This window comes from Salminus brasiliensis, chromosome 8 (assembly GCF_030463535.1).
Source record: "Salminus brasiliensis chromosome 8, fSalBra1.hap2, whole genome shotgun sequence".
NCBI lineage: Eukaryota > Metazoa > Chordata > Actinopteri > Characiformes > Bryconidae > Salminus > Salminus brasiliensis.
This window is the reverse complement of record NC_132885.1, coordinates 26538032-26566027: the sequence shown is the minus strand read 5'-3', so window position 1 is coordinate 26566027 and position 27996 is coordinate 26538032. Positions and strand designations below refer to the sequence as shown.

General features: G+C 40.6%; 1 protein-coding gene across 3 annotated transcripts in view; it reads left to right on the top strand.

Moving 5' to 3' along the window:
- Window positions 1-27996, top strand: part of nalcn (sodium leak channel, non-selective) — a 126553-nt gene that overhangs the window by 9071 nt on the left and 89486 nt on the right. For all 3 annotated transcript variants that reach the window (XM_072686302.1, XM_072686301.1, XM_072686299.1), the window contains exons 4-10: window positions 1169-1351; window positions 6753-6836; window positions 6968-7107; window positions 9654-9782; window positions 12548-12699; window positions 18669-18811; window positions 19697-19801. In XM_072686302.1, the coding sequence (XP_072542403.1) occupies window positions 1169-1351; window positions 6753-6836; window positions 6968-7107; window positions 9654-9782; window positions 12548-12699; window positions 18669-18811; window positions 19697-19801 (936 nt within the window). The remainder of the gene's footprint in view (window positions 1-1168; window positions 1352-6752; window positions 6837-6967; window positions 7108-9653; window positions 9783-12547; window positions 12700-18668; window positions 18812-19696; window positions 19802-27996) is intronic.

The following is a 27996-nucleotide window of genomic DNA, read 5'->3' as shown; positions in this document are numbered from 1 at the left end:
AATGTGCCAAAACAGGGGCATATGGGGATAGGCGGACCTACATAACATACTGCAACCAGCCAGCAGAGGTGCTAGACTTGTGGTGGCTTCACTTTTGAGAGACGTTGGGCTGTCTGTGTTTTTCTACAGTCATTGGTGGTGCATATATTTTTCATATTGCTACTGTCACGTAAAAACCTTGTAACTTTCTATGGTCTGTCCATCATGGAAATTAGAAATTTTAATTCTATCAAAAAGTGAAAAACGTGAGATAGAAGGTAGCATAGAAGTGTCTAGTTTGGTATGCAGCCTTTGTTTTTGTTGTAGAAGGCTTATGGAGGAAAAAAAACTGCAGCATTTCAGGGATGAATATCACTATCATTATCTGCTGAAGTTAGAGTGAAAAAAAAAGATTTGCGTATATTCATAAAATTTTACAGGCAGTTTCTGTTTCCGTAGCCTACATCTACAAGTGTTAGTGGGCTGCGTAGTGACGCAGTCACTAGGGATTTTAAGCAGCAGTGGAAACAGCATTGGCAATGGCAGCCAAAAGACAATTTAAGGTGTTCCGACATATGAGACATCAGTTTGCTGTAGTGGCTACATTAATTTATTATTAATTTTATTATACATGTATTGTTTACATTGTGTTTTGATTGAACATTTTAACAGCCCTAGATAACACTGCTCATTTAATGCAGATTTACAGTCTCTTTTAGCATCTTGCTCTTACTAATGAATATATTTATCAAATGGCACCTTAAGCAAGTACATAAGTAACATGTACTGCATGCTAAAATCACCACACACATCCAAATCTCGACTGGTGGTATTATAACATTTGCAGTGGTATTGGTTACATCTTGCATATTTTTGCGCAACAAAGTACTTTTGTGTTTTAACAGAAATAGTATTGAACTGATTTCTGGATTTCTTGTCTATACAGTACTGTGTTTTTACTGCCAACTAGTGAATTTAGTCATCAAAACAAAAAGAATATGCAACCTACGCTACCTAGCAGGCTTCAAAATGTAATCATTCAAAGTAAAGATCCTAGATCATTTTAGCCCATACGGTTGGCCTAGTTACTATCTGAGTTTGTAAATCTCCCACGTGTGGGTGGCACTGTACAACCCTACATATAAATGCATGTGATTTTACAGCAAGACTCTTCTCTGTCTCTCCACAGTGGGTGCACTCCTTGTTGCGGGCGTGTGCCATAATCAGCGTCATCTCGGTGTGCATGAACACGCCCAAGACATTTGAGCACTACCCGCCCCTGGAATACGTCACCTTCACCCTGGATACTCTTCTCATGTTTCTCTACACAGCCGAGATGATCGCCAAGATGCACATCAGGGGCATCATCAAGGTACCAAACTCCACCCTGGATGGTGGTGTCATTATTATTATTAAGGAACAAAAAAAAGAAAAAAAAAGCTCAGGGTTCCAGGGATGTGAGCGTGCAGCTGGTTGATCAAAAGGCCATTAATTACTGTTAAGAAACATGCAGACAACTTAATTGGCAGTTGAAGGATAACAAGCACATGGAGAGACGTTGAGCAGTGAATCACGTACTGCTTGACTTTTTGTGTTCCATGAATTTGTGAGAGTGCAGTGTGATTAGTCAAGCCTCAGTCAGAGGTCTGGTCTTTGGCAGTAACTATACATGACCTTTCATTTTGCACATAGTTATTTGCCTGAAACAGGACCTAATTTGATGAGTCATTGTTTGATGGGTTCAGTTCCGTTTAATTCAGATTTATTTATATAGTGCTTTTCTCCACAGGGGTTATTACAAAGCAGCTTTACAGAGATCCGGGTGTGAGCCTTTTTTGAGCAAGCTAATGGTGACAGTGGCACAATGTGCACTCTCTCAGGACAGGGAAAAAACCTTGGGAGGAACCAATCTTTTCTAGCAAGGAAACTAGTTATAAGAAAGACATCGGATAAAAAAAGGTAAAATAAAGTGAAATAATGAAGAACTATCACTAATGTGAGAACAGCGGTCAGTGTGGGACACATTCCCAGTATTATTATAGTGGGGGAGGGGATGAAAATGGTGGAAAAAAAAACTCCTAAGCAACCAGAGCAGCATTGAACACTGTTGAATTCATATGGCTATAGACTACGGGAGAAACTGATCCAGGGGACAGGTCGGCAGCAGGACTCAAAGTTGCAGATTCATGCCAGAATTGAGCAGACAGTAGGGGCAGGGCAGCTCAGGATGAGAGAGAGAGAGAAACCCACAGTGGAAGGTTAACCAAAAGATTGTGTAAAGAAGGGTTTTAAAGAGCAGGGGTGGCTCAGTGGTTAGAGCGGTGGGTTATTGATAACAGGCTGTGGGTTTGATACCTGAGTTTGCTAAGCTGCCACTGTTGGGCTCAACCCTCTCTGCTGCCAAGAGCAGTGGGTAGCCTCACTTGTGTTAGCTCACCAAGTTAACTGTGGAGGTCAAATTCCATCTGTGTCCCAAACAAATGGTGAATATGGTTGTTTGGGAGACTGATGAGAGAAAGCTCTTCTGCATATTTTTTCTTCTAATTCAAGAAACCGACAACTGACAGCGTCTTGCAAAGGACTGATTAGAGGAGTTCACCAAGATGTTGCGAACCAGACCAGTGAGCTCTTTATAGGTCAGGAGAAGCATTTTATAAGCAATGCAGAATTTAACAGGCAACCAATGAAGGGAGGGGAGAATAAGAGTTATGTGGTCAAATTCGCCCGTTCTGGTGAGCACTCTAGCTGCTGCATTCTGAACCAGTTGGAGCATGTTTAATGATGTAGTTTGATGGAGCTTGTTTAATGAGCATCCAGCCAGGAGGGCGTTACAGTAGTCCAGCCTTGAGGTTATAAAAACATGTACCAGCTTCTCAGCTTCTTCCATCTTTTAGAGGAAGTACATTTCATAGTTTGACGATATTACATACACATAAGAAGAAGAAGGCAGTTTGGACTGTGCTGCATTAGTGAGTTTCAAGTGAAATGACACTCAAGTCGAAATTGACCCCTAGATTTTTTACAGTTATACTTGATAAGACCATCTAGACTCACAGCAACATTAACAAGTTCACTACAAACCTTTCTCACCTCATTGTATCCAATATTGTATCCAATATGTTTGCGTGTTCTTTTGCTCATTGTTTTTGGGTTTGCCCTCTTTAATTGTTCTGCTCAGGTTCATTGGGGTGATTAGTTTTATGAACCGCTCAAATTAGGACCTGAAAAAAAGGTTTTGTCATTTGCAATTTAGAAGTCCCTCTACACTATCAGTGCTGAGAAGGTGAAGGCTGGGAAGAGAATGCTAACTGCTAATTCTGCTCATTTTGAGGTGAGCGAGGTCTGACGATAAAGGCTCATGGCTGTAAACGACTGCAATATCACCAGGGATCTCCTGATGAAGGGCCCAACACTTGAACAGTTCCACCTTTGGAGATCTTAATTGGGTTGGAAATGTTTCATTTAGTTTAATTATAAATAAAACAGGAACTTGAATCGTGATTAGCTTTCACGTCCATGCTAATTCTTTTTTTTTTTTTTTTTAACTGAGTGTTCAGAGGAATCCAGATGTAGTTTGCAATCCAATTTATTGCAGAGCCACAGTAGAGGCTTTGAATTTTCAAGGGATTGCTTGGCAGGGTCTCCAGGGGGCAAACACTCAACCACTGAGGTGTTCTGCTTCTCCAGCACAGAAAAGCCAGTGAAGTATGACTACAGGCTGCGCTCAAGCAAACAAACCCGCACATAGTGCGTTAGTGATGTCGTTTTGACTATTCTCCATTTCTGAAGGAAGGATGATCTGCCCTATCATATGGCTTAGGATACGTGAGTCACTCAGTAAAAGCCCACTGCTACAGTTTGACTGGTACAGTGTTCTGCCAAATCTAGTTTTGTCTCATAACCATTAGATTGGCACATCAGTTTACATTTTTGTCTTAAACAAACCAAACATTTGAAAAGCTGGTATTGTATTTTACACAAGTACAACCTATGAGTTTAGAACACTAGTTAGAGATGAGACAACTGTTGAATGAGGAAGTATCTGTCATGGCGGGTTAGGCCAAACACAGAGGGATGAACACTCGCAGAGATGGGTCCAATGCAAGTAATTTACACAACTCAAAAACATACAAAGGGGCAAAACAAAGCAAATGAAGCAGCAGCTAAAGGGCATAAATGTGAACACGACGCAAACTAGACAAACCAGAGGGCGAACACAAAACACACCTGAGACTGGGGGACTCTGGGAGCTGAGCTTGGTGAGCAGGGCAGGGAAACAGGGGGGATACTAACAAAAACCTGCAGGCAGAGCCTGGGGAAACCAGGGGAGAACTGATGACGCATTAGGTCAGTGCTGAGACTACACAAAAGAGAGCTGGGGAATCAGCCGCAGAACCACAAATGGCTAGGCCAACCAAACCTGGCACTGCAGCATGAAAGAGGGTCACCTAGCTGGAGCGAGAGTCATGGGTCTATCTTGGTAGCAAGCCTGCTCGAAAACGTGGTAGAAGAGCCGTATTGGGAAACTCTCTGGCTTCCTCAAGGTTCCAAACTAGCAATTCTCGGCAAGGAGCTCAGCATCGAAGCTCCTTAAGTACCCCCAGTCTCAGGTGAAACGCATGAACTAAACAAGAGATAATGAACATTGCAAACTAGAAACACACGTGAACACAAACGAACTGAACCAAACACACATGAATGTAAATGAACAAGAACCGAGTCACTGAATCGATACAAGAATGGAAATGTTACAAAAGTCCTTAAAGGAGCCTGTGGGCCGTGGCTCGAGTCCGCCCCGGGGGAGGGCGCGATGACGCGGACCTGACAGCATCATGCAAAGAATGATTTCTTACAAAGAGTGTTTTCTTATATCAAAAATATATATTTTTGCACCTTTTGGTATCAAGTTTCATCATGAATTTGTCATTTAATGAATTTGTCACCTACTCACACTCATACTTCATAACCCGTTCCTACATTATCTATAGCTCTTCATTATCTATCTGTCTAGTTCTTTGTGTATTTTTGGGCTGTGCGGGTCTACCTAAGGCAGATGGGTTCCTTTGGACTGAGTCTTGGTTTCTCCCAAGAATTTTTCCTTGCCACTGTCACTACCACCTCCATTGTAGTGCATTGTAGGCATGGACCTGGATCTCTGTAAAGTGCTTTGTAACAACATTTGTTGTGAAAAAATTATATATATACTTTTTTAGTGAATTTAATTGAATTTAGTTTAGTTCAGAATAGTTGGGATGTGCCAGTCTGTTCCAGTAAATCCAGTAAAGCCCAGTTCACCTCCAGTACTTTTGTTTAGACAGAAATTTTGAAAAATTACTAATAGCCAAATCACCAGGAAGCAGGAGATCAGTCAAAGTGGATCATAACCAATTTTAAGCACATTATGAAATAGACATTTTGATGCCAACAAGACAAAACCTTTCAGTGGAGATTGGAGTGGACAGTTCTGGTCCAAGAGGGCTGGATTCCTGTACAGTTTTAAACCTTCAACATTTTCAAGATACATCATGAAACGGCGCAGGGGTGCCAGTCCGTTAACTAGAAAATCTTGCTCGGGAGACTAATGTAGCACCGCTGTATGAGGCAAGTAGTCATTTTTGCAACTGATGTAGCAATGGTTCAGTTGTTCCTTTTGGCCAGAGTAGCCTTTCAGGTAAGACAGAAACTAGTGGGCATGTCAGTCTGCTACAGAGTTCTGTATGCTGGCTTCAAGTGCTGTTAGTTTCTCCTAAATCACTTAGCAACTCTGGACTGATATTCTCAATCTGTGGTCTTGTCTGTACTTGTGTTCCTGTGGACTTGCAGCCCAAGTTCCATTCAAAAGTTCACACCTAGCCAAATACAGTCCAAATGCCCGAATGGGTTCTTGTTCGACCCGTGTCATTAAGGAAGCATCAGGAGGTGACTTGTGTGGACTTGGCACAACCAAATACCTAGAATGCATTCCGCACCACAATGATGTTCCAGTTTCAAGATTACTGTGCAGCGCCCTCCCGTCCTCGGAACTTTGTACTCGCCAGTCGAACTTGCCAAGTCAGTACTACCAAGTACAGCAGTCAGAACTTGCCGTACTTTGTATTGAGATTCCCCCTTTGGTCTCTTTGATCCATGGGGCTGGATTCCTGCACAGTTTTGTGTTTTTCCAGCTGAAGCACACCTGATTCGACTGGTATTTGTTAATTGCCAGGTTCAGTAGGTCTGTTGGAGCACAGAAATGTTCCCTAAGGTAGAATGTAACACTATGTGCATATTATAAAGTAATTTCCTGTAGTATTAATTAGCAGACTACCATATCTTATCTACACTGTGCGATAGTTTTAAAAAGGAAATTCAAATATTGGATCTGCTGGTATTGGCTGATACTTAACATAAAAAGCTAAGTAAGTAATGATTTATGAACATGATTTATACATGACCCCAGATGCAGTCGGTCAGCCAAGACATGCTTGATCATCTGATATTTGCTTCTTTCATTTACAAACAGGAGGTGCTAAGTACTTTTACTTCGCTACCTGTCACCTCTGGCAATATTACAGGCCATATCTTTTGTCCATAAGTCAGATAATCATAAATGAATCTCCTTCACGTGTTGTTTATTAGTTCAGCCTACAAACCAGGGTGGACACCTGCAAGGGCTGAACATTGCTGTCCTTTTTGTTTCCACCTGCCCGGCCTTTCATTTGCCTTTCAGCCCAGCTGCTTCTCACCTGTGGACTCTCATTAAAACCTGCCTCTTATTGCTTCTCTGCTTCCAGGGAGATAACTCTTATGTTAAGGACCGCTGGTGCATGTTTGATGGCTTCATGGTGGTCTTCCTCTGGGTCTCTCTTGTGCTCCAGGTACAGGAATCAAGATTGTTTTTTTCCCCTAACTACAAGTCCTTGGTGAAGAGTGTTACCTTTCTTAGATTAAAATTCATGCCACATGCTGAGTCACTCTACTTGTCATCTTTCCTTTGAATTTTTTGTAGGTGTTTGAAATAGCTGAGATTGTGGACCAGATGTCACCGTGGGGAATGCTGCGTATACCGAGGGCCCTCATAATGATCCGAGCCTTTCGCATCTATTTCAGATTTGAGCTGCCTCGCACTCGCATAACCAACATATTGAAGTAAGTGTCTTGCCGTCGCGTGAGCCATTGCAAGGACAACGTGGCTTATCTGAAATCAGAGTTAATGTTTTCATGTTTGAGGAAGATTATGTTCAAGAACTATTGCTTTGGTGTCGTATAGGATTTTTAAACAGTTATAGCGGTAAGTGTTTTAAAGGAGCAGTCCAGCCTGGGCAGTCTAGCCTGAATATAACCGACAATGGGCAGTCTAGCCTGAATATACCCTACAATGGCAGTCTAGCCTGAATATTAAGTACCATGGGCAGTCTAGCCTGAATATTAACTACCATGGGCAGTCTAGCCTGAATATACCCTACAATGTGCAGTCTAGCCTGAATATAACCTACCATGGGCTGTCTAGCCTAAATATACCCTACAATATGCAGTCCACCTGAATATAACCTACAATGGGCAGTCTAGCCTGATTATAAACTACCATGGGCAGTCTAGCCTGAATATACCCTACAGTGGGCAGTCTAGCCTGAATACAATCTACAATGAAACGGTGCGGGGGTGCCAGTCCATTAACTAGAAAATCTTGCTCGGGAGACTAATGTAGCACCGCTGTATGAGGCAAGTAGTCATTTTTGCAACTGATGTAGCAATGGTTCAGTTGTTCCTTTTGGCCAGAGTAGCCTTTCAGGTAAGACAGAGACTAGTGGGCATGTCAGTCTGCTACGGAGTTCTGTATGCTGGCTTCAAGTGCTGTTAGTTTCTCCTAAATCACTTAGCAACTCTGGACTGATATTCTCAATCTGTACTTGTGTTCCTGTGGACTTGCAGCCCAAGTTCCATTCAAAAGTTCACACCTAGCCAAATACAGTCCAAATGCCCAAATGGGTTCTTGTTCGACCCGTGTCATCAAGGAAGCATCAGGAGGTGACTTGTGTGGACTTGGCACAACCAAATACCTAGAATGCATTCCGCACCACAATGATGTTCCAGTTGCTTTGGTGTCGTATAGGATTTTTAAACAGTTATAGCGGTAAGTGTTTTAAAGGAGCAGTCCAGCCTGGGCAGTCTAGCCTGAATATAACCGACAATGGGCAGTCTAGCCTGAATATTAACTACCATGGGCAGTCTAGCCTGAATATTAACTACCATGAGCAGTCTAGCCTGAATATACCCTACAATGTGCAGTCTAGCCTGAATATAACCTACAATGGGCAGTCTAGCCTGAATATACCCTACAATGGGCAGTCTAGCCTGAATATTAACTACCATGGGCAGTCTAGCCTGAATATACCCTACAATGTGCAGTCTAGCCTGAATATAACCTACCATGGGCAGTCTAGCCTAAATATAAACTGCCATGGGCAGTCTAGCCTAAATATACCCTACAATATGCAGTCCACCTGAATATAACCTACAATGGGCAGTCTAGCCTGATTATAAACTACCATGGGCAGTCTAGCCTGAATATACCCTACAATGGGCAGTCTAGCCTGAATATAATCTACCATGGGCAGTCTAGCCTGAATATAACCTACAGTGGGGCAGTCTAGCCTAAATATACTCTACAGTGGGCAGTCTAGCCTGAATATAATCTACCATGGGCAGTCCAACCTGAATATAACCTACGATGGGCAGTCTAGCCTGAATATAATCTACCATGGGCAGTCTAGCCTGAATATAATCTACCATGGGCAGTCTAGCCTGAATATTAACTGCCATGGGCAGTCTAACCTGAATATACCCTACAATGGTCAGTCTAGCCTGAATATACCCTACAATGGGCAGTCCAACTTGAATATAACCTACAATGTGCAGTCTAGCCTGAATATAAACTACCCTGGGGAGTCCAACCCGACTATAAACTAGATACATCATAAAAAGGGAGGGGTCGGCAGTCTTTTAACCAGAAAATCTTGTTCAGGAAATGAATAGCAACACTCTATGAGGCATGTAGGCACTTTTCAGCCTCATATTTAGCATTGCTTTAATTTTTTTCTTTTGGCCAGAGTGGCCTTTCTGGTAAGACCAAGACCAGTGGGCATATCAGTCTACTACTGAGTTCTTTATGCTGGCTTCAAATGCTGTTAGTTTCTCATACATCACTCAGTAACTCTGGACAGATATGCTTAAGAATACAGATCTAGTCTCTTTGATCCATGGGAACAGGCTTCAGTCGTGCCTAGAATCAGAACCAAACACATTAAAGCAGCGTTATACAGTGCTGGTGCTACCATAAGTTTCATAAGACGTGGAAATAAATTGGAATCGGCCATTAAGAATCCTAATTAGTGCATCTCTTGACTTTATTATCTATGAATTACAGTTGTGTACCACATGTGACACGTCAGTGGTCTCCAGTCCAGCTTCTGGAGAGCTACATTTCCACAGACTTTGGATCCAACCCTAGTCTTCAACCCCTGATCCAACTAGCGTCCTTGATTGGCTAAATGGGGTGTGCTAGATTTGGGTTGGAGTTGCAACCTGCGGGATGACTTTGGAGGCTGTTGTGCTACTTTAATGAACGCGACTTGCCTCGAACATTGCTGAGTGACGTTCATGACATAACATTTCTTTGTCTTCTTCCATTCTAGGCGATCTGGAGAGCAAATCTGGAGCGTTTCCATATTTTTACTCTTCTTTTTGCTTCTTTATGGAATCCTCGGAGTTCAGATGTTTGGCACCTTCAATTTCCATTGTGTCACCAATGACACCCAGAAAAAGTGAGTGTTTACATGTGTGCTTATCACGGTGTTCTTACCTTACCATGACTGTTTTGATTACTTGCTTATGCAAGTTGCTGTCTCTGACATAGAAAATTGCATTTTTTGATAATAATTGCTGTTTGTTACTTCTCTCTAAATACTGCAGGGCTGAGTGCTATTAATATGCATTTTTGGCAAACAAAAGAGATTGCAGGCACTATACCACCCACACACATCTGTCTTCATAAACACAAACCCCATCAGCTGCTGTATTTATCATCATTTTTAACTGACACAGCAGATTAAAAAGAACACATCTAGAAGTATATCCAGAATACATGTTGCTATACTCGCATAATCACATCTCCTTGCTTTTTTAGATTAGACTTTGTGTCTTTTCAGTATTTGTTATGTAAACATGGTTGGCAGTTATTTAGTCAGTACTATCCCTGTAGTGAATGTGAACTCAGAAACCCCTAGTGGAAGGCTCCCGATGCCTCCCATTGTAAAGGCATTAAAATGGAGTCTGTAGAAAGCTATGCGTGTGCTTCTTTTTTTTCAGAGCTCACGGCTGTTTAATATTCACATGTAGATAAGCGGTGTGTCAGAGCCAGCTCTGAAACAAAGAGCCCCTGTCATTAGGAGGAGAGGAGAGCAGTGCAGGAGAATCATAATAATTAGCGTTTCCTGTTTTGTCTGGGCTTTATGAAAGCATATATCCGTCCCTCAACTTTATGGCTTTGATCTCTCTGATCTATCACTATGACCGACAAGTGCTCTCCTGGGGCTGGAGGTATCTCCTATTGGCCGTGCTCTGGTTTCTGTCCTCATAATTAAACTTTTTCCTTGCGTTGTTATTGTTTGTGCTATTTATTAGGGTTGTAGCGAATTAACTGCCAATGTTTAACCATAATAGCGTGGAATACAGTTCTATTGCTGCTGCAGTCTTTTACACCATTTATTCAAGCGATACACTGACATTCCAATGCAAGACAAATAGAAACCACTTTTACAGGTGTGTTATGTTCGGTGTAAAACTATTGTGGAAAGGTTCCAGACAGCCATGCAGGGCTGCAGAACCACTGTGTTGAATTTCGCTGAGCTTTACAATAGAAAGATATGTATATCTTTTTTCCCCGGATGGTACACTCCAGACAAAGCGTTTGGATGTTGCATTCCACTTACATTTGTTTAAAAACAGTGGTTATATATATTTTTAATATTTTACTTATGTTCTTAATTATCAAAATGTAATTGCTGGAATTACTTTATTTGCTATTATCATTATATCAGTGATAATGTGATAATATTGTCATTATTATTATTATTATTGTGCAGTGTGTGCTGGACCTTGCCTGTTCTGTACTGGGAAGAACAGGATATATTATTATTTTTTTTTACTTTCATGAAAGTAGACCTCCGAAGTGTTCAGTATCAATTACTGTACCACGGTTTTAAAAAATGTTGACATTATGTCCAAATGAGGACGGTATTTCTAAATTCTGACGTGTCTACTGTGTCAGATTTCTGTTCTATGTCTATCTAGTTCAGCGCCAAGTAAGCATATTCTGCCTTGTGCATTTAAGAGCCACAGGGTTGGGGGCTGTGGGAGCTCAGTGAGCTCTATGAGTCTAGCTATTTGCCTTTCTCCTACTTAGCTAGCTTTAAAAAAAAGTTTAGCTAACATGGTCCAACAATGGTTGGATTGACTGTGTAACATTCATGAATGATTGCGTTCACTTAGTCTGTCAGCCTGTGAGCAAACCAAACGTTCTATTTGACCATTGTTGGTTTTACATTAAGGGAGGATGAGATTGTAGGGAAGCCACGTTAACGTAATACCATATACAATAATCCAATAATCATGTATACCACAGTATTATTTTGAGGCAGTATGAAAAAAGTGGATATGGCCCAACCCTAGCATCTTGTGTCTAATCTAGCTGGAGCACATGTCCTTGGCACAAAGTCGCAGGGATTTGATGGGGGGTGCGCTCTCTACAGGTCTCATTTTTAATGAAGATGCATTTTTGGATTTGATGATAAAACCGCATTTATTTTCTATTCCTTGTATTATGCCTAAGATTACTATTCGTGACCTTGCCAATCACATGCCGAGGAATATTTCAGGCTAAGACCTTTTGGATTTACTGATCTATTCCCTGCTGTGACAGGTGCCGGTGATAACATGATCCATGCATTCCGTGAAATCATTAGGTTAATGCTCAGGATTGAAATAGATTCATGGAATATTGAGATATCGCTGCCCTACTTCTTACTTTAGAGTCTGAAAACAAGAAACATTAAGCAAAGGAACATCTACTACATTTGGTCTGCTTTAAACATTTTAATGTATAAGCCTGTAGAGTTTTGGCTTCCTTTGTTCATATAAAGTGGGGCAGTCTGTTAGCGTATTATTAGAGCTATTTTCATTCAGCACTGTGTCTCTGATGATGGCCTCTGTGATACTGCAATAAATTATCCCCTCTCATTTCAGACCCCCTAATAAACTGTTTGAAAGAATGTCTGGCTAGCCAATTTGATAGCATTAATTTTCATTAGGGACATCAAATGGCTCCCAAAGTAACACCTGTGGCCCAGATCGAGAACTGTGTGTATGTGAGGGAGGGCTGTGTGTGTGTGTGTTGTGTAAGTTTCATACATTTCAAGGATACTGCCATGTAAAATGAAATGTGAAAGATTACCTTTGCTGGCACTGACCAAACAAGGACTAGCATATTAACGAAGTGAACATGCACACCGTTCTGCTGTTCATTTTTCAGTCATGTGACCTGGAACAGCCTCGCCATTCCTGACACACACTGCTCGCCAGATGGGGAGGGCTACCAGTGCCCCATGGGCTTTAAGTGCATGAACCTGGAGGACCTAGGTCTGAGCAGACAGGAACTAGGGTACAGTGGCTTCAATGAGCTTGGTAAGTGCAATGTCCTGATTTTTATCATTATTTTGGAAGCAACATACTTTGCTGTGTTCCATGACGTTTCATTCCAGAAAATCAGGATGTTATGGTTTGAATGACCACATATTTAGCATGTCACCTGTTTAATTTGAATTTTATGACCCAGAAAGTTATAAACGCTCTTCAAACAGTGCCAACACTGAACAACCATTGCCTCTTCTAAGCAGTTTGCTGAGGATCTGACTGAGCTAACCGAAGTTAAATGATGCTCCAAAGCAGGAGAAGACTATTAAAAATATCACAGCACTTCCAGAACTGCCGTTACGAAAAGACAGTAAAGGGGAACTGTGGAAGTTTAGGTCAAAGAACCCTCTTTAGAGCTGGAGGAAGAAACCTTGAGAAGAACCAAGCATCACAAGAGGGGACCCATCCTGCTCTGGTTAAAACTACTTAGAAATGATTGATAAAAAGTCACTGTCCCACCACCTAAGACTGTTCTTCTGCTCAGGTGTGCTTATATAATCAGTCATTGGTTCAGCCTGTGTCATTGGGATAGCAGTCTTCATGTCAGAGGTTTGTTACAGCGAGTCCGAGCCCTTATTATGAATGCTTTAATCAGCAGAAATTGTGCCGACATCGGTGGGTATTATCGACAAACTAGTATTTTGGTCAGTCCCAAGTTTCAAGGCAGCATTGAAGCGTCTTCACAAACAGAATCATTTATTTGCCCGCCAAGTTTTAGTGTACCAAGCAGTGTGGTGCATTTTTATCACTCTGCTTTGACAGAAATCCACTGCAACGGTGCACAGAGCAATAGCGCTAATCTTCAAATTGGCATGTAGGGAAGCTTTGCTGTCTCACAAACCTCAGTGGTGGCTTTGAAATGCTAGGCAGACACAGGATAGAGACCTCTTGAAAGGCCCTCTTTTTACATCTCTAAACTCTTCTGATAGTAATGGAGCGGGATTCACTGACACTGATGCTTGAAGGGACTGTCACCATTGACTGCGTGTAGTCCAGGACTTAACCTTTATTTCCGAAACCCACCTATGGTGTTTGTGAAGCCAATATGACAGTAGTGTCTGTGACTGCAGTAGTCATGTAACTCCTTGTACGTCTCTTTGCTGATTCCAGAAAGCATTACAAAGCACAGTGATTTTCAAGTCCAGACCAGGGAACACTCTTTCCTGCATGGTTTCCCTGCCCCAGCACACCTGATCCAGCTCATGAAGAGCTTGATCATTAGATGAGGAGCTGAAACAGGTGTGTTGGGGGCAGAAAACACCTGAATCCCAAGACTAGTCTTGAAAAACAGTGGTCTAGGGAACTATTTGGATGTTTACAGGTAGTATGTAGTAGCTCTTTATTGGGTTTTAGGTCAAATTACAATGATCAGAAAAGTAAAGTATGTTTTTACGACACCAAGTTAAAGTATCTTCCGAAGGCTAATTTGACCCCGTCTCTGTGGGGCAAAAGAAATGCACAGATATGCTTTTTCAAGCCTATTTACAACCCTGTTATCTTATTATTTTGTGAAAAAAAACCTCAACAAAAAGGCAGTTGTAACCAGGTAAGAGCAGTTCTATGTTTATTGTAGGAATTGTCACCCACTCTTCCTTTCAGAATGATTCTAGTTCTGCGATATCCTTCCTCGTTTTGCTAAAGATCTACCCTCAGCTTTCCAGTGATGCTCAAGTCAGGGGCCTATGAAAGTCATTCCAAATGCTTTAGCTTTAATTGGCTGGTTTACATCATTTGCTGTTTACTTCAATGGCCGTATGGTACGGTAACCAATTACAGTACAGCCTGTAACTTGTTTTAGTTATTTGCTATGCACTACATTGATGCTACAATTTGACCCCGATCTGTCATCAACTATCAGTGAGTAATCCAGTCTTCCATATAAGGAGAACTGAGAAGGGAGGAGCTGCTAGCTCCTCTTTAGTCTCACAGACTTCGAATTTCAGAATAAAAGTCCAGAGCCTGAGTTATTCATTTTAGTGACCAATGAACAGAAATTGGGTTAATTTATATCTGAGTTCATTTGTTATGGTTTAAGTTAGTAAAATAATGATCACCTGAATCCTAAAGTCTTAAGCCTCTCCCAGATGGTCAGGTATATGGTTTATTAATTTAACAATAGTATCGTATCGATATTGGGTATCGGCCAATACACAAAGTTCATGTATCGGTATTTGTATCGGAAAAGAAAAAGATGGATTAGTGCTTCCCCAGTTTTAAATGGATGCAGCCTTTTTATGATCCTTCAAATCCCCTTGGAGAAATCATCTGGCTAGATGAGTTAAAAGACAAACATATGTAACATAAATACAATATTTTGTAATATTTGCAATATATTTGCTGTTCCTTGCATAAGCACTTTCGCTATCCAAAATAAAATTGGAATGTGTCCGTTATGTAACTCCTTATAATTTAGCGGTTCATCTGTGGATGAATTTTAATGGGGATTTTTATGCCCTCCAGTTGCCTTTCACTGTGAATCACCAGTATGATCTCTATGAAGTGTGAATAATTGGACAAATGCCTGAGTGTTTTTGTTAGGGGTATCTTTGTAATGAAGGTAACTTTAACATGGTTGGAGAGTGTCCTTGGCTAAATCTGTCCTGGGACCTGGTGAGAAAATGGTGGACAGCAGAACTGTGCAGATGACTTCATGCTGGCCACAGACAGCCGCCACACAGTATGCTAACATGGGGTCATGCAAAGAGCACAAAGCTAACACAACCAAAAACTGGAGTTTTAGAGATAACCTTACAGTACACTACTGATCAACTTTCGCCGCCAACATTTCCAAGCAGGGTTCCAGTTGACCTTCCCTCCTTCCTCTCCACCTCCCAGTTCTATTTATGAAGTGTGAAAAGAGCCATAGCACTTATATTGCTCATATATTCTATGAGCTTATGTTATGTATTTCACTTCTCCCAAGAAACCATACCAAACCTGCTAAAGAATGTAGCCTTTTACACAGGTTTCTGGGCTCATCATCCACTTTTCACTTTGCCAGCAGTTTCACATTGTGCATACTTGAAAAGGCCTTACAGAAAATCTAAGATTATGTAATATAAATACAATATAAAGATTTTCTTCAGATTCACCCATGTCCTGTACTTTTTTTTGGATTGCTATTTGGTTTTGACCACTGCCTGTTTAGCTACATTTATGCTATCTCTGGTTAGCCCCATATTCATGTTACCTATATTTACAATTTTGACCTGGCCTTGTAGCAATAAACCAACCCTCTTAACTTGTAACTCCAGGCATCTAGCCCGAGCACCAAGCCACATCTGAAGGATCCTACACAATAGGGCAACCTTTAGTGACTTAATAGCCAAGATAGATCACCATCTTCAGGCTGCATCAATGTATATTATTGACTATTATTAACTTATACATTTGGATGGACAGTTTTTGCGGACTGCCAGAGCCAGAAAGCAGGACATCAAACACACCACAAACACCAAAAGCCATCTCATAAGAATTAAACCACCCCCATCTAAACAGCTCCACCCACTGCCTTTGCAGTTACCTGAAATGTCAGGTAACGGTGTGCTGTTGCATTGGGCTACCATGTAGCACAGTCACTGAAATGTATAAAGATCCTGGTTTTAGTAGCTGGAAGCCTAAGGACAAAAAGACAGGTACAGCAGACCGACTGCAGCTTGGGTAGAGAGAGAGAGAAGAAGTGGAACTTAAGGTGAAGTAAACGTTAGGGACAAATGAGAATTGACTGAGAAGTAAAGCCTAAGAATTTGTGTAGCCAGGGTTGGGGAAAAAGTGTGGGTGCAGGGGTGGACGGTGGAGCGAGCAGTGACTCATCGTCATTTACAGAAGCAGGCACTCTGAACAGGATTATTTGGACAGGGTGAAAATAGGTGCTGTGGAGCTGGACCCTTGAAGTATCGTGATCAAAGCCTGTCACAGACATTTCATGAAGACCCCAGGTAGTGATGTATCCAGTGAAAACGTCTGCAGGCGTGTTATGTCAGTTCCAGAAGCTCCCATTGCAATAATCCATTCTCCATTATGTCTTCTATTAATCTGTGGGTGAAAAGACATTCTATTATGAAATTAAAATGGTCTGCTATAATAGACCAGTTTCTGTCTTTAAGACTGTCAGATAACTGCAAACCCTGTTGGGGAATATGTTACATTTCATTATGGATCTGCAACTCCCATGTAATATTGGCCCATGTGTGGCAAAGGATAGGGTTGGGCGATATAACAGTAATAACGTATACTGCAGTATTTCAAAATGTGGAGGGGATCGCAAAATTAAGACAATGTTTTAAAATTACAAGTGTCTGACATGTTCAGATTTCTGTTTGGTGTCTTAGCTAGTTCTCCTTCATTTCCCTCATGTGCATTTAAAAGAGCGTCAGGATTGGTTACGCTCTGAGGTGGGAAAACCCCAAGCCCACCACAGTTGAGAGTTATTGACACACTGAGTTCATTTGAAAGTGAGAATCAAACAAACCTGGATATCAGATGTACCTGAAAACAGTTGAAACCCCCCCTAAGACCATACCCTCCACTCTGCTCTCTCAGCTATGCGGCTTTACCCTCTAAACCTGTGTGATCTGAACCTCAGTTAGCTGGAACCCGGACTGTGCTGTGGTGTTTAGCTAACGTATCTAAATATAGCTAGATAACCTCAGTCTCAGTTTACCGCTCTGTTCCTCCTAGCACCGGCTTCATGACTTCGCTCTCAGACACGAGTTTTTATGCTCAGCACTGAGTCTGAAGCTCAGCAGTTAGCCAGCAGCAGCTGAACTGAGCCGTCTGAGACTTGGTGGAGCTGTAGCTGAGCTAGCTCAGCAAAGACTAGCTTAGCAAGCGAGCTACAGATCCAAAACCACGGAGAGAAAAGCGGTTTTCCTGTGAGGATGAAGTTAGGACACTCTCACATTTATTATTACTTAATGTCTAAACTTAGAATCAAGCTCACCCACGTTAGCTGCAGGTGATTGGAACATCATTAGATGTTTTGATGTAGATGTAAATGAAAGCAAGGAATGCAGCAACTAAAGGGCTTGAACAGGAAAGCAACGTAAACTTGACAACCAAACGAGTGAACACAAAGCACACCTGAGACTGGCTAGGCCGACCAAACCTGGAGACGCGAAGTGGAAGAGGGTCGCCTAGCTGGAGCGAGAGTCACGGATATATCCAGTCTAATTACACTGTTAGTAATGAAAGCTGCAGCTTATCAGTGTTTCTCGGGAACGTCTGGCACAATGTGCCTGGGACAGATGAATCTTGAGTCTTGCCCTACTCACCTCTCTCATGTCTCTTTCTGATGTTTTTTTGCCGTACTGTGACATCAACTATGGCAAGAGCTACCTGCAGATCCCGTAAAGACATTTTAGGGTGGTTGGAGACCTCTTCACACATTTTACGGTCTGCTATTGGACTGAACTTGCTTGACCCGGCTTCACCTGGCCATGCTGGCAGTTGTTGCACTTGTAAATGATTTAGTGGAACGGCGAGTGTTCTGAGATCTTAGACTAATCTGCACCTACAGCCTTCATTCTGAAGGCCTTAGAAAGCTCTTGGGATCTCAGCATGGTGATCCCACTCACTTTACCAATCAAGAGACACCCAAGCTACATGTCTGAGGTTTAAATAAGACCGGCTCCTCCAAAGTCCTATCTAACAATGTTCTTATCATCGTTTTAATGGGGTGTCCTAATTCTTTATATAGTCTTTATTTTTTTTTAATACAACCTGGAATTTGACGAATGCGGCACTGTTTTACAGTTTGGGTGCTGCTGAATCTTATTCTAGAGGGGCATGTTTTTTTCGGGTGGAGGGACACATAGCTTCATAATGAAAAACACCTGACTAGGTGCAGCAATGCCAGGGCTTTGTTTATGTCTGCATTTTTGTGTCTGCACACCCGCCGGCCTAGTTTGGGGGCACTGGAATGATCTCACATCTGGGCCTTCTCTCTCTCTCTCTCCCAGGCACCAGCATATTCACTGTGTACGAGGCTGCCTCTCAGGAGGGCTGGGTCTTCATCATGTACCGAGCCATTGACAGCTTCCCACGCTGGCGCTCCTACTTCTACTTCATCACACTCATCTTCTTCCTCGCTTGGCTGGTCAAGGTGGGGCATCCTTCGCTTTTCTCCTCTTCAAATGAACTGCCACGTCTGCCCACCATCTCTCTAACCCCTTTCACCTCTATTTATAGCAGTGCCGAAGGCAGGGCAGCGGTTGTGTAGACGGTCTAGACAATACAAGACTCACTGAAGGCGACACCTGACATTGATATTGTTTCATTCCATTTCCTCTTACATTGGTGTCTGGTGTAAGACTAGGCATATGGTGATGTCCATGTAGATTCATGTGTCATCAGTTGGGGAAAAAACATGATGTAGCTGGTGGTGGAGAGGAGAAATAGTGTGGTAAGATGAGGCAACCTCACCTACAGCGGGAGAATGAGAATTTTTATTTTCTTTTTTTCCTGTTACCCAACACTATTCAGTCCAAGGAAAAACAACTGAAATAGAAAAACTGTCCTGGCAAAGAAGTTCTTTTGAATATGAAATGATGTTTTACCTTTAACCAAACGTATTCTGAGCTACTGAATATCTTGTGATTCTCCTATGCATTATTTTAGCCGTTATGCCCTTTTTTTAGCTGAAGGTCAATGACCATATGAGGAATTTGCTATACTGTTGGGTCTCCAGCCTTTTAAACAGTTGTCACTGCACTCTACAGGGATGAGCCACACTGAACTTACCTGGGAACTTTTCTCAACGCTAATCTAGTTGTAAAAACGATGTAGTAAATTCCATCACTTATGACTCAATGTGAGCCCTGTCTTATTGCTTTATGTAGGCGTTATGTAGGTGTCTTGTTGCCTTAAGACTGGTGCATGACAATAAAGCATTACCGTCACAACACTGACATCAGTCAGATCTTAAAAGCAGCTTGAGTCAGAACGGGATTCTGCTAGTCTTCTCATTATTCTCTGCTTGTGTTCTCAGAACGTGTTCATTGCTGTGATCATTGAGACGTTTGCTGAGATCAGAGTGCAGTTCCAGCAGATGTGGGGTTCCCGAAGCAGCACCACATCTACAGCCACTACACAGGTACAGTTGTGTGTCTCTCACAAAAAGTGAGTTACAGTATGTGTGTATGTTTTTACACTGTGTATCCAAACATTTGTTGAATTAGTTGAATCAAGCAATCAAAAAATCAGTTGTATTAATGGGGAATGTGCCTGTATTTGCTGTAGTAACAGCCTCTACTCTTCTCGAAGGGCTTAAGATTAGATGTTGGGCTTCTTTTCTCCAAATAACATGGATTCTGCTGCTCCACAGCCAGGTACTGAGAAGTTTATACTCCTCTAGCTGGTACTTGGCAAACTCAGGCTCACTTGTGCCTGCTCCAGAGCATCCCAATCTTTTTTTCATTCAATCGGATCAAATTGGATCTCATCTAATCACCCTGATGATGCATCTTAGTGTAAACGGAATCTAGATAATATCTGTATATGAAATGCATGTTAATACAAGATTTAAACAGCTTCGCAGAATGCTGTTCGGCCAATCACATTGTGAGATCGTGACTGATCAGTAATTTTAATTACTGTTCACTATACCCCAATCAATCAATCAATCAATTAATCAATCACGTGTTTATATAGAGCTTTTTGCAACGAATGCTGTCGCAAAGCAGAGTTACAGAGATCCAGGTCCGAGCCTCTTTAGAGCAAGCTAGTGGCAACAGTGACAAGGAAAAACTCCCTCGGGTTGAGAGGAAGAAACCTTGAGAGGAACCCAGACTCAAAAGGGGAACCCATCCGCCTCAGGTCGACACCGGATCATAATAATAAAAATCAAAACAGGAATAAAGACAATAATAAAACTAAACTGAATTAAGAATAAAAAAGGTAAGTGACGAAGATACAAGACGAAGATGTGAGTAAGATGGAAGTCCATGCAGATAAAACATGCAGAATCGCAGTAGTCCATGAGCTGGAGCATCTTGATCTAAGTTTTTCTTTTGGCAATACTATGAACCTATCACAGCGAACGTTGTACTGCAGGCTATGTGCAGTGAAACTTATGGGGTAAGTTAATACCTTGAAAAATAGTTGTCCCAATAAGGTGCCCCCATTCTTGGTATGCCCATGCACACACACACACACTAGCTAGCACACCTTCAGGCACATTAAAGGAATTTTCACCAGACAAGTCTCTGGAGGCTGTCAGAGCCTGGCGTTCCTGACCCTCCGCAGGCAAAAGGCTTCTGAAAGCAGACTGCTTTTTAAATAAATTTGCCTGCTTGTCAGGTCAGGGTCCCCAGCATCGTGTAGATGAGCCTGGGCAGCTAGCAGACTGTGTGGTGAGTCATGGTAGAGTGAGGCGCTTCAGAGAGAGTGGAAGTGGGGGATGTGTTTTGTGTGTGCGTGTGTGTGTGCGCAGGTGTGTTTGTGTAGGTGGGTGTGTGTTTGATGCTGGCAGACCCGTCCGAGTGTAATGTGTCTAACACCTGTCCAGAGCTGTGTCATTCCCTCAGGACTTCGGACTCTGCTAAGGGACAGAGGGAATTAATTATCCCTCAGCTTGGATTGCTTTAGGGAGAAAACGACTGGACTTCATCTCTGGACTGCTTTCGCGGTGTTTGCCCTGGATCTATTTTCAGACTGAGCTGTAGCGCAGGCTTTCCCAACCCGGGGATTCTGAACCTGTGCGCATTCATGGAGGAATTGCAATGGTTTTTTTGAAAACATAGAACAAAAAATAAAGAAATGCGGTGCTCTGTGACCTTTACTGAAAGCTGTGAATATGTGCCTCAGAATAAAACACATCATGGAACCCAGCAGTACATGTACTGTACCATTGTGTTTAAAAAATCAATATATATTATATATTAATGGGATTTTAGGAACTTTTTTGTGCACAGCTGCACATTTTGGACCATTTAAAAGAAGCATTGACCCGGATCAGAAGAAGATTTATATGTAATTTATATATATATTTATAATCATAATTTACAAATAATGCTGTGATTGATGGTGAAGGTTGTGTCGAAAGATAACTTATGGAGAACTGCTTTAAAGGGGGAGTTTACCAGATTAATTATTATTATTATTTTTCTGTTATATATATATATATATATATATATATATATATATATATATATATATATATATATAATTTGTTTTTTACTAAAACTCAATTTAATTGCAGAATATGTATCAATTATTACATTATATTTCGTGCACATACAACTACACACCTCAACTAACACAAACAGAAATGTTCCTCATAGTGACTTCGGTAATAACCACATTTCTAACATACCAGAAGCTTAAAATATTGAGTTGTTTTGCTTGCCTTTGCACTAATCACTCAAATGTAAAAACTAGATATTTATATAAATTAATATAAATATTAATATATAATATTTTACTCCTTTTAACTGTAAATTATATAGGGTATATGTAACATGGCATTAGTTAATCATAGATCTACCCCTGTCTCAGCAGGATACGCAAGTATTCTCAGTACCCCCTTGGTTCAGATGAGTCGTAAAATATGAAAATATAATGTGTATAAACCCACAAATCAAATCAAACCATGCTATTTGAAAACAACAAATCATCAACAGGAGCTCACAAATTTAAAATAGGTTATTTTTAAAATATGTATATTTTTTTTACACAACAATACACAAGGTTGTGCTGTAAGAATGTTCATGAAGTTGTGCTATTCCGTGGATTTTGGCATTTGCTGTTAAGACGGTATATTCATTCATTCATTCATTCATTAATTCGTTCTAAGTTTTAGTTGTAAGTGTTATTCAAGGCTCTGTGACTAACATTTTAAACTTGTCTTTTACAGTTTCTGGTTGTTAGAAAGTTACTGGCATGTAAAGCGGACTGATTCTTACTGAGTTGCATTCACAGTGCAATTTTCAAGTCATATTACAGGGTCGAAACTGCTGTATTATTTCTTAGTTTTGTTACAATTTCATTCTTTCAGTTAATGGTTTTATTAAATCTGCTAATGCTTAAAAGCAGCTGGCTGTGTGCATGTGATATTAATATTTTTTTTTTATACAAAAAATATTGTGCTAATTTTTTTTGGATGTCACCCAGGCCAAAAGTAGCCTTCATTTATTCAGTGATATATTTATACACTTTCCCCTAGCTTCCCTATTTAATACTAACAGTGGTGTACAATAACTTTCCCACTCTCACTTTAGTCTATATGTACGGCTGGGCGACATGGTAAAAGAACTATATCACAATATTAAAACACAATCTTCACGATATGCAATATTTATCACAATACATGTAAGTCTACTATTTAGAGACTTTTCCATTTTGAATACATTGATTTTTAGTCAACATGTTCTGCACTTCTAATTACCAACGTCTAATTATACCAGTCTAATTACACTGTTGGTAATAAAACATATTGTTTTATTACCAGTGTTTATTAAGCACTAATAATATCCTCGATTTGATTAGAAAATCATATTGTGTATCACGATAGCAGTATTTTTCACATTACAATAAAATATTGTCACATTGTCCAGCTCCACCTATATGTTTTGCACCAAATAAGCCTACTAGACTAATTACACTGTTTGTGGGGTGTGTGTGTGTATGTATATATATATATATATATATATATATATATATATATATATATATATATAAAACCCATCTCTAAACTGGTTAAGGTTCCTGTATGCTCGTTAAGGTTGAGCCCTGTCTGCAGTCCAACTAACTACTGTTACTATAAGGCATATAAAGCCATAGATTGTCACGTGTCAAGTTCAATCAGAGACGTTATAAGTGATGAAGCTGGCGGCTGGTTGAAATATGGATATAATAGTTCTCGGCATGGTGGCTGTTTCTCAGCATGGCGCCTGTTTGCGGATAAAGACTGTCTTTCAGACACAAGAACCAATCAGCTTGCTGGTTACCTTAGTTACCAGTAATTATGTCAAACAGTCACGTTTTTTGTGCATTTTTGAGCTGAATGCTACAAACGTACAAAAAATGTTTCCAGTACTTTGGTCTCTTCCCATTCACAGAGATCAGAGCTGGAAATAACTGCCCGACAGCGTTGCAGAGATGGCTGTCGAGTGAACGGAGTTGCCTATAAGGACTTTATTGTTTATGGTTTATCTCTGTCTTGTTAATGGTTGTCGACGTGTCGGCAGAATACAGTTTTAGTGTAAAAAAGCTGAGCTGTTATCACAAATATCAATAGAGTTGGAAGGCTTCTCAACCAATCAGACTGTGAGTAACTGTTATCTAATTCCTAGGAAACTCACACTATCTGAGTGAGTGCTGGAAACACACTGCAAATCTGGAGTGGAGGCTCGGGGCGAAAAACTTGTGCGTGTGCAATTGTGTGAACTGAAGCATAATGGGTTTCTGATGGTGCTGGTCCCTGTGCCAGGGCCACGCTGGAGCGACACCGTAGGGGTTGGCTAAGGTGGACTTGGCAGCAAAAACAGTGGCCAGACTTGGCACTGTGAGATACGGTGGTTCTGTAGGTGCTCTAACGGAAATGAATGGACTCCTCTGTATCTCCACCGCTATTCGGGACTGTGCAGAGAGTTTATTTCGAGGCAGGCTTCAGAAAGGTATGACCGAGAGGAGAAAGAGTCTGAAAGCTAAGGTTTATTAAATATATCAGATGCCAACAATGGAGTGAAGCGAAAACCTTAAAGCATTAAAGATTATTCTGCGATATAGAGCCACATTGTCCTCGGAGTAACTTCTACCAAGACTTTTGCCATCCTATAACTTTGAATCGTTTCCCTTATCTTTAATGGGCCTCGGATAAATAGTATAATGTGTTTAAGCCTTTTAAGATCCCCCTAAATTTAATGTAGGTTTTGAGGTCAAGAGATTCTAGGTGGCCCCAGACATCGAGAGAGAGAAAAAAGAAAAACAAAAGGATTGGATGGAATCCAACTTGGCTATTCCCTGAAAAATACGCTCTGTTGAGCAAGAAATTCTATTGGGGCCCAAAAAAATATCTGTACTATTTTTAGCTCCGTTCGAATAGTACTTTTTTTGCTTCGTACGGAACTGTTAACTCCTTTTGCCCGCGTACGTAATTTACGTAAGTAAGACGTAAGTCTTTGTAAATTTAATTCAATCTAACGCTGCCTTTTCATTCGTCAGTGATTTGATACCCTGATAATGTGTCCCTTACAATCAGACAGTGCTGCGACCTTGAAAACAATTAGCCTTTCTGCGTCTATTAAACTCAACTTTAATTACAGAAGCGCTTCAGTCTTCTGTTAAGAAAGGCAATTAGCTCAAGGGGTACACAAAGCTGTCATTTACTGGGTGTTAAACAATAAGGCTTGGGTCGGCGCCTTTTAATCCCAAAGAAATAAAATGAATATAAGGTGGACCTGGGGGACCGGGCTATTTAATGCCAATCTCTTTTTTTTGTGTAACTAATTTCTATATAATAACAGTAATTAGGTCCCTTAAGAAGATTAATGCATGAATAGCAGAGTTGGGCTTTAAAGACAGTCTGTAGAACTTTTTTTTTATATTTATTTTGTATTGTATTAGTTGACTCTTCTAATCATTTAAATTTTTTAGTGGCATTGGATTCTTTCTTACTGATTTATTTTCAATGTGTGAAATTTTGGAAATGAGTTGTTGCCTGATAACTGTAATTAATACAGGAAAAGAACACCTTAGATCAACATTGTTGTGTTTTACCCTGTCATTTTTTGGTGTTCCTGTGTACTAATGACCACCACTATCACCGACGCATCTCAGTGGACGGTGCAGAGTAGGACGTGTAAACGGAGAGCTCAGTGGAACAGTGGCTTCAATGGAGCTCCGTATAGAAAGACCATGGTTCGCCTTTTTACATTTGTCTCAAACGTTTGTTTGAGCACCAGATACTGTCATACAGTTATGTGAAGTTAAATACTCCATAAAAAAAATAAAAAAAACTTGAGATGAAGGTAATATTACTATATAATAAACACTATATTGGTAAAAAAAATAATTCATAGTAAATAGCAATTTTCTTGTAGGGAAAAAGTTAAGACGCCCTATGCTCCAATAGCTGTAATCCCCCCCACACCCCCCACGTTTCCCGTAATGATCTGCCAGTGCTCTGATACAGTAAAGAATTCCTAGAACTACTGCAGAAAAGAAGCCCCAAAACCAAGACATTTCCACCTCCATGCTTTACAGTTGATATCCAGGGCTGTACTGTGACTTCAGCAAGAGCTACCTTTAGACCCTGTGATGACTTTTTTGGATGGTTGGAGGCTTCTTTACAGATATTGCAGTCTGGTGTTGAATGGAACTTGCTAGGACGTTCAGGTTTAAGTGTTTAGTTATATTACCTCAATCTCTCAAGAGTGTTATATGAGGATCCAATGTCTGTATGTTTAAATATATTAAAAAAGAATAGGGGTAAAGAAGGGTATAGGGGGGAATAGGGGAAAGGGGTGTAGTATTTTTTTTATATTACTGTAATGTCTTTAGCATTGGCCAACAATACATGCAATCACAATATTATATTTAAATAAATAGTTGGGTGGTGGGAGGGGTTATCAGCTGAACATGATTGATCACTTACCCAAGATGCAGTCGAACAGCCAAGGCTTGTGTGGTATCTGATGTTTGCATTTTTAGTTTAGAACGAGAGAGTCTTGGCTAATCTTGGTCACACATTTTCATTTGAGTGAATACATGTCCAAACATGTCTCTCAGCCCACTCAAAATGCTAAAATGACCATGTGCTTTAGAACATTGTGGTTTAGATTTACTTTATTCTATAAAAAACTTAAATGAACGTAAACTTATTACTGCAGCTAAGATCAACCTAATTTCCAGTAGCCAATTTATTCCTTACTGGATTTTCAGGGTTCTGTTTCCATCATGCTTATGCATATTCACCTTTTTATTGCAGCTCTCGTTCTTAAACATGGACATGGAGCATGAAAACCTGTAATGTTCAAGTTACATTCTGTTCTTTAGATGTTGCACTTCGGATTAGGTAATATCTGCTGTGGTTTCAGCCAAGCTGTCTAGTAGGGCTGCAAGAAATGACTGTTTTGTATATTTGTTGAAACGAATAATCGATTGGTTAGATTATGAATCCTTCAATTACCAAATAACTTATGTAGCTATCAGCTTTCAACTTTAGCTAGAGGTTGTATTACATATATGCTAACTAACAATGACGAGGATAAAAATAAATACCTTATTAAAAAACGCACTGTTTTATTAACCTTTCTGCTAGTATAATATAAATAAAACTCCATATTTTTTTCCAGACATAATTTAAAACCTAGGATGTGCAAAGTAGCAACAATAACAAATATAAAACTACTTGGGGCCGTAGAACTGTTCAGTGGGAGGGCTTGATGATATAGGGATCCACTGTTTGGCTCCATATTTGCATTACCTTTGTGTTGCGAAATCCAGTCTTTATTTTTCCAGTTCAGAAAATTCCGGCGACTGTATTCTAATAAGTTCAAGAATAGTTGTTTCAGTTTAGCACTCCTTAAGTGCATTGATCATTAGTGTGGCACCAAGTACACTGTAATGCACTGCAGCTTAAGAAAGTTTCACGTACTTGAGTCTGCTATGGGCCATCCAACATCGCAAGCATGGCATTAGCGTGGCCTGGCTGCCGGGCTTGTCCAACATTACTAGAGCGAAGTTAGCATGATCCGGCTCGCTTAGTAGAAACTACAACAACAACTGCTGGACTCCGTTTATGATTTTGTGACCGTCTGGATCATTTAGTGCTAACTGCATGCTGAACTCGTCACACGCTCACGTTAAACCTTTTCGAGTTAGATTCAAACATACTTGTTTAAGTGGATTCCAGCATTATTTGGCATACTTTGCCCCTTGTTGGCGTCATTTGAGACGAGTGTGATTGATGTTAACAGATGAATTAATGTTTGTGCAAGACCAAAGAACACAACTGTCACATAATTAGTACACAATAATTAGTAGTTTCCTGGTCCTGATTTAGCAAAACAACAAATAGAAAAAAATAAGCGTCTATAAGTGGTCTAAAATGTCTACACCAGGGTGGAACAGCACTGCTCGGCATTAATAACCATTTGGCCCTGCAGTGGAAAAGAGGTCCTTGAGAACCACAGACATGCACTTTGAGTATCTTTGAAAGTAGCTAGAAATGAGAGCTACACATTATTATTTTTCTCAAGAGAACATTTGGTTCTGCTTTGGAGTGTTGACTTCTTTCCTCCATGCTCAGAAATCTTTTCTTAGCAATTTATTTTTTAGCAAGAGAAA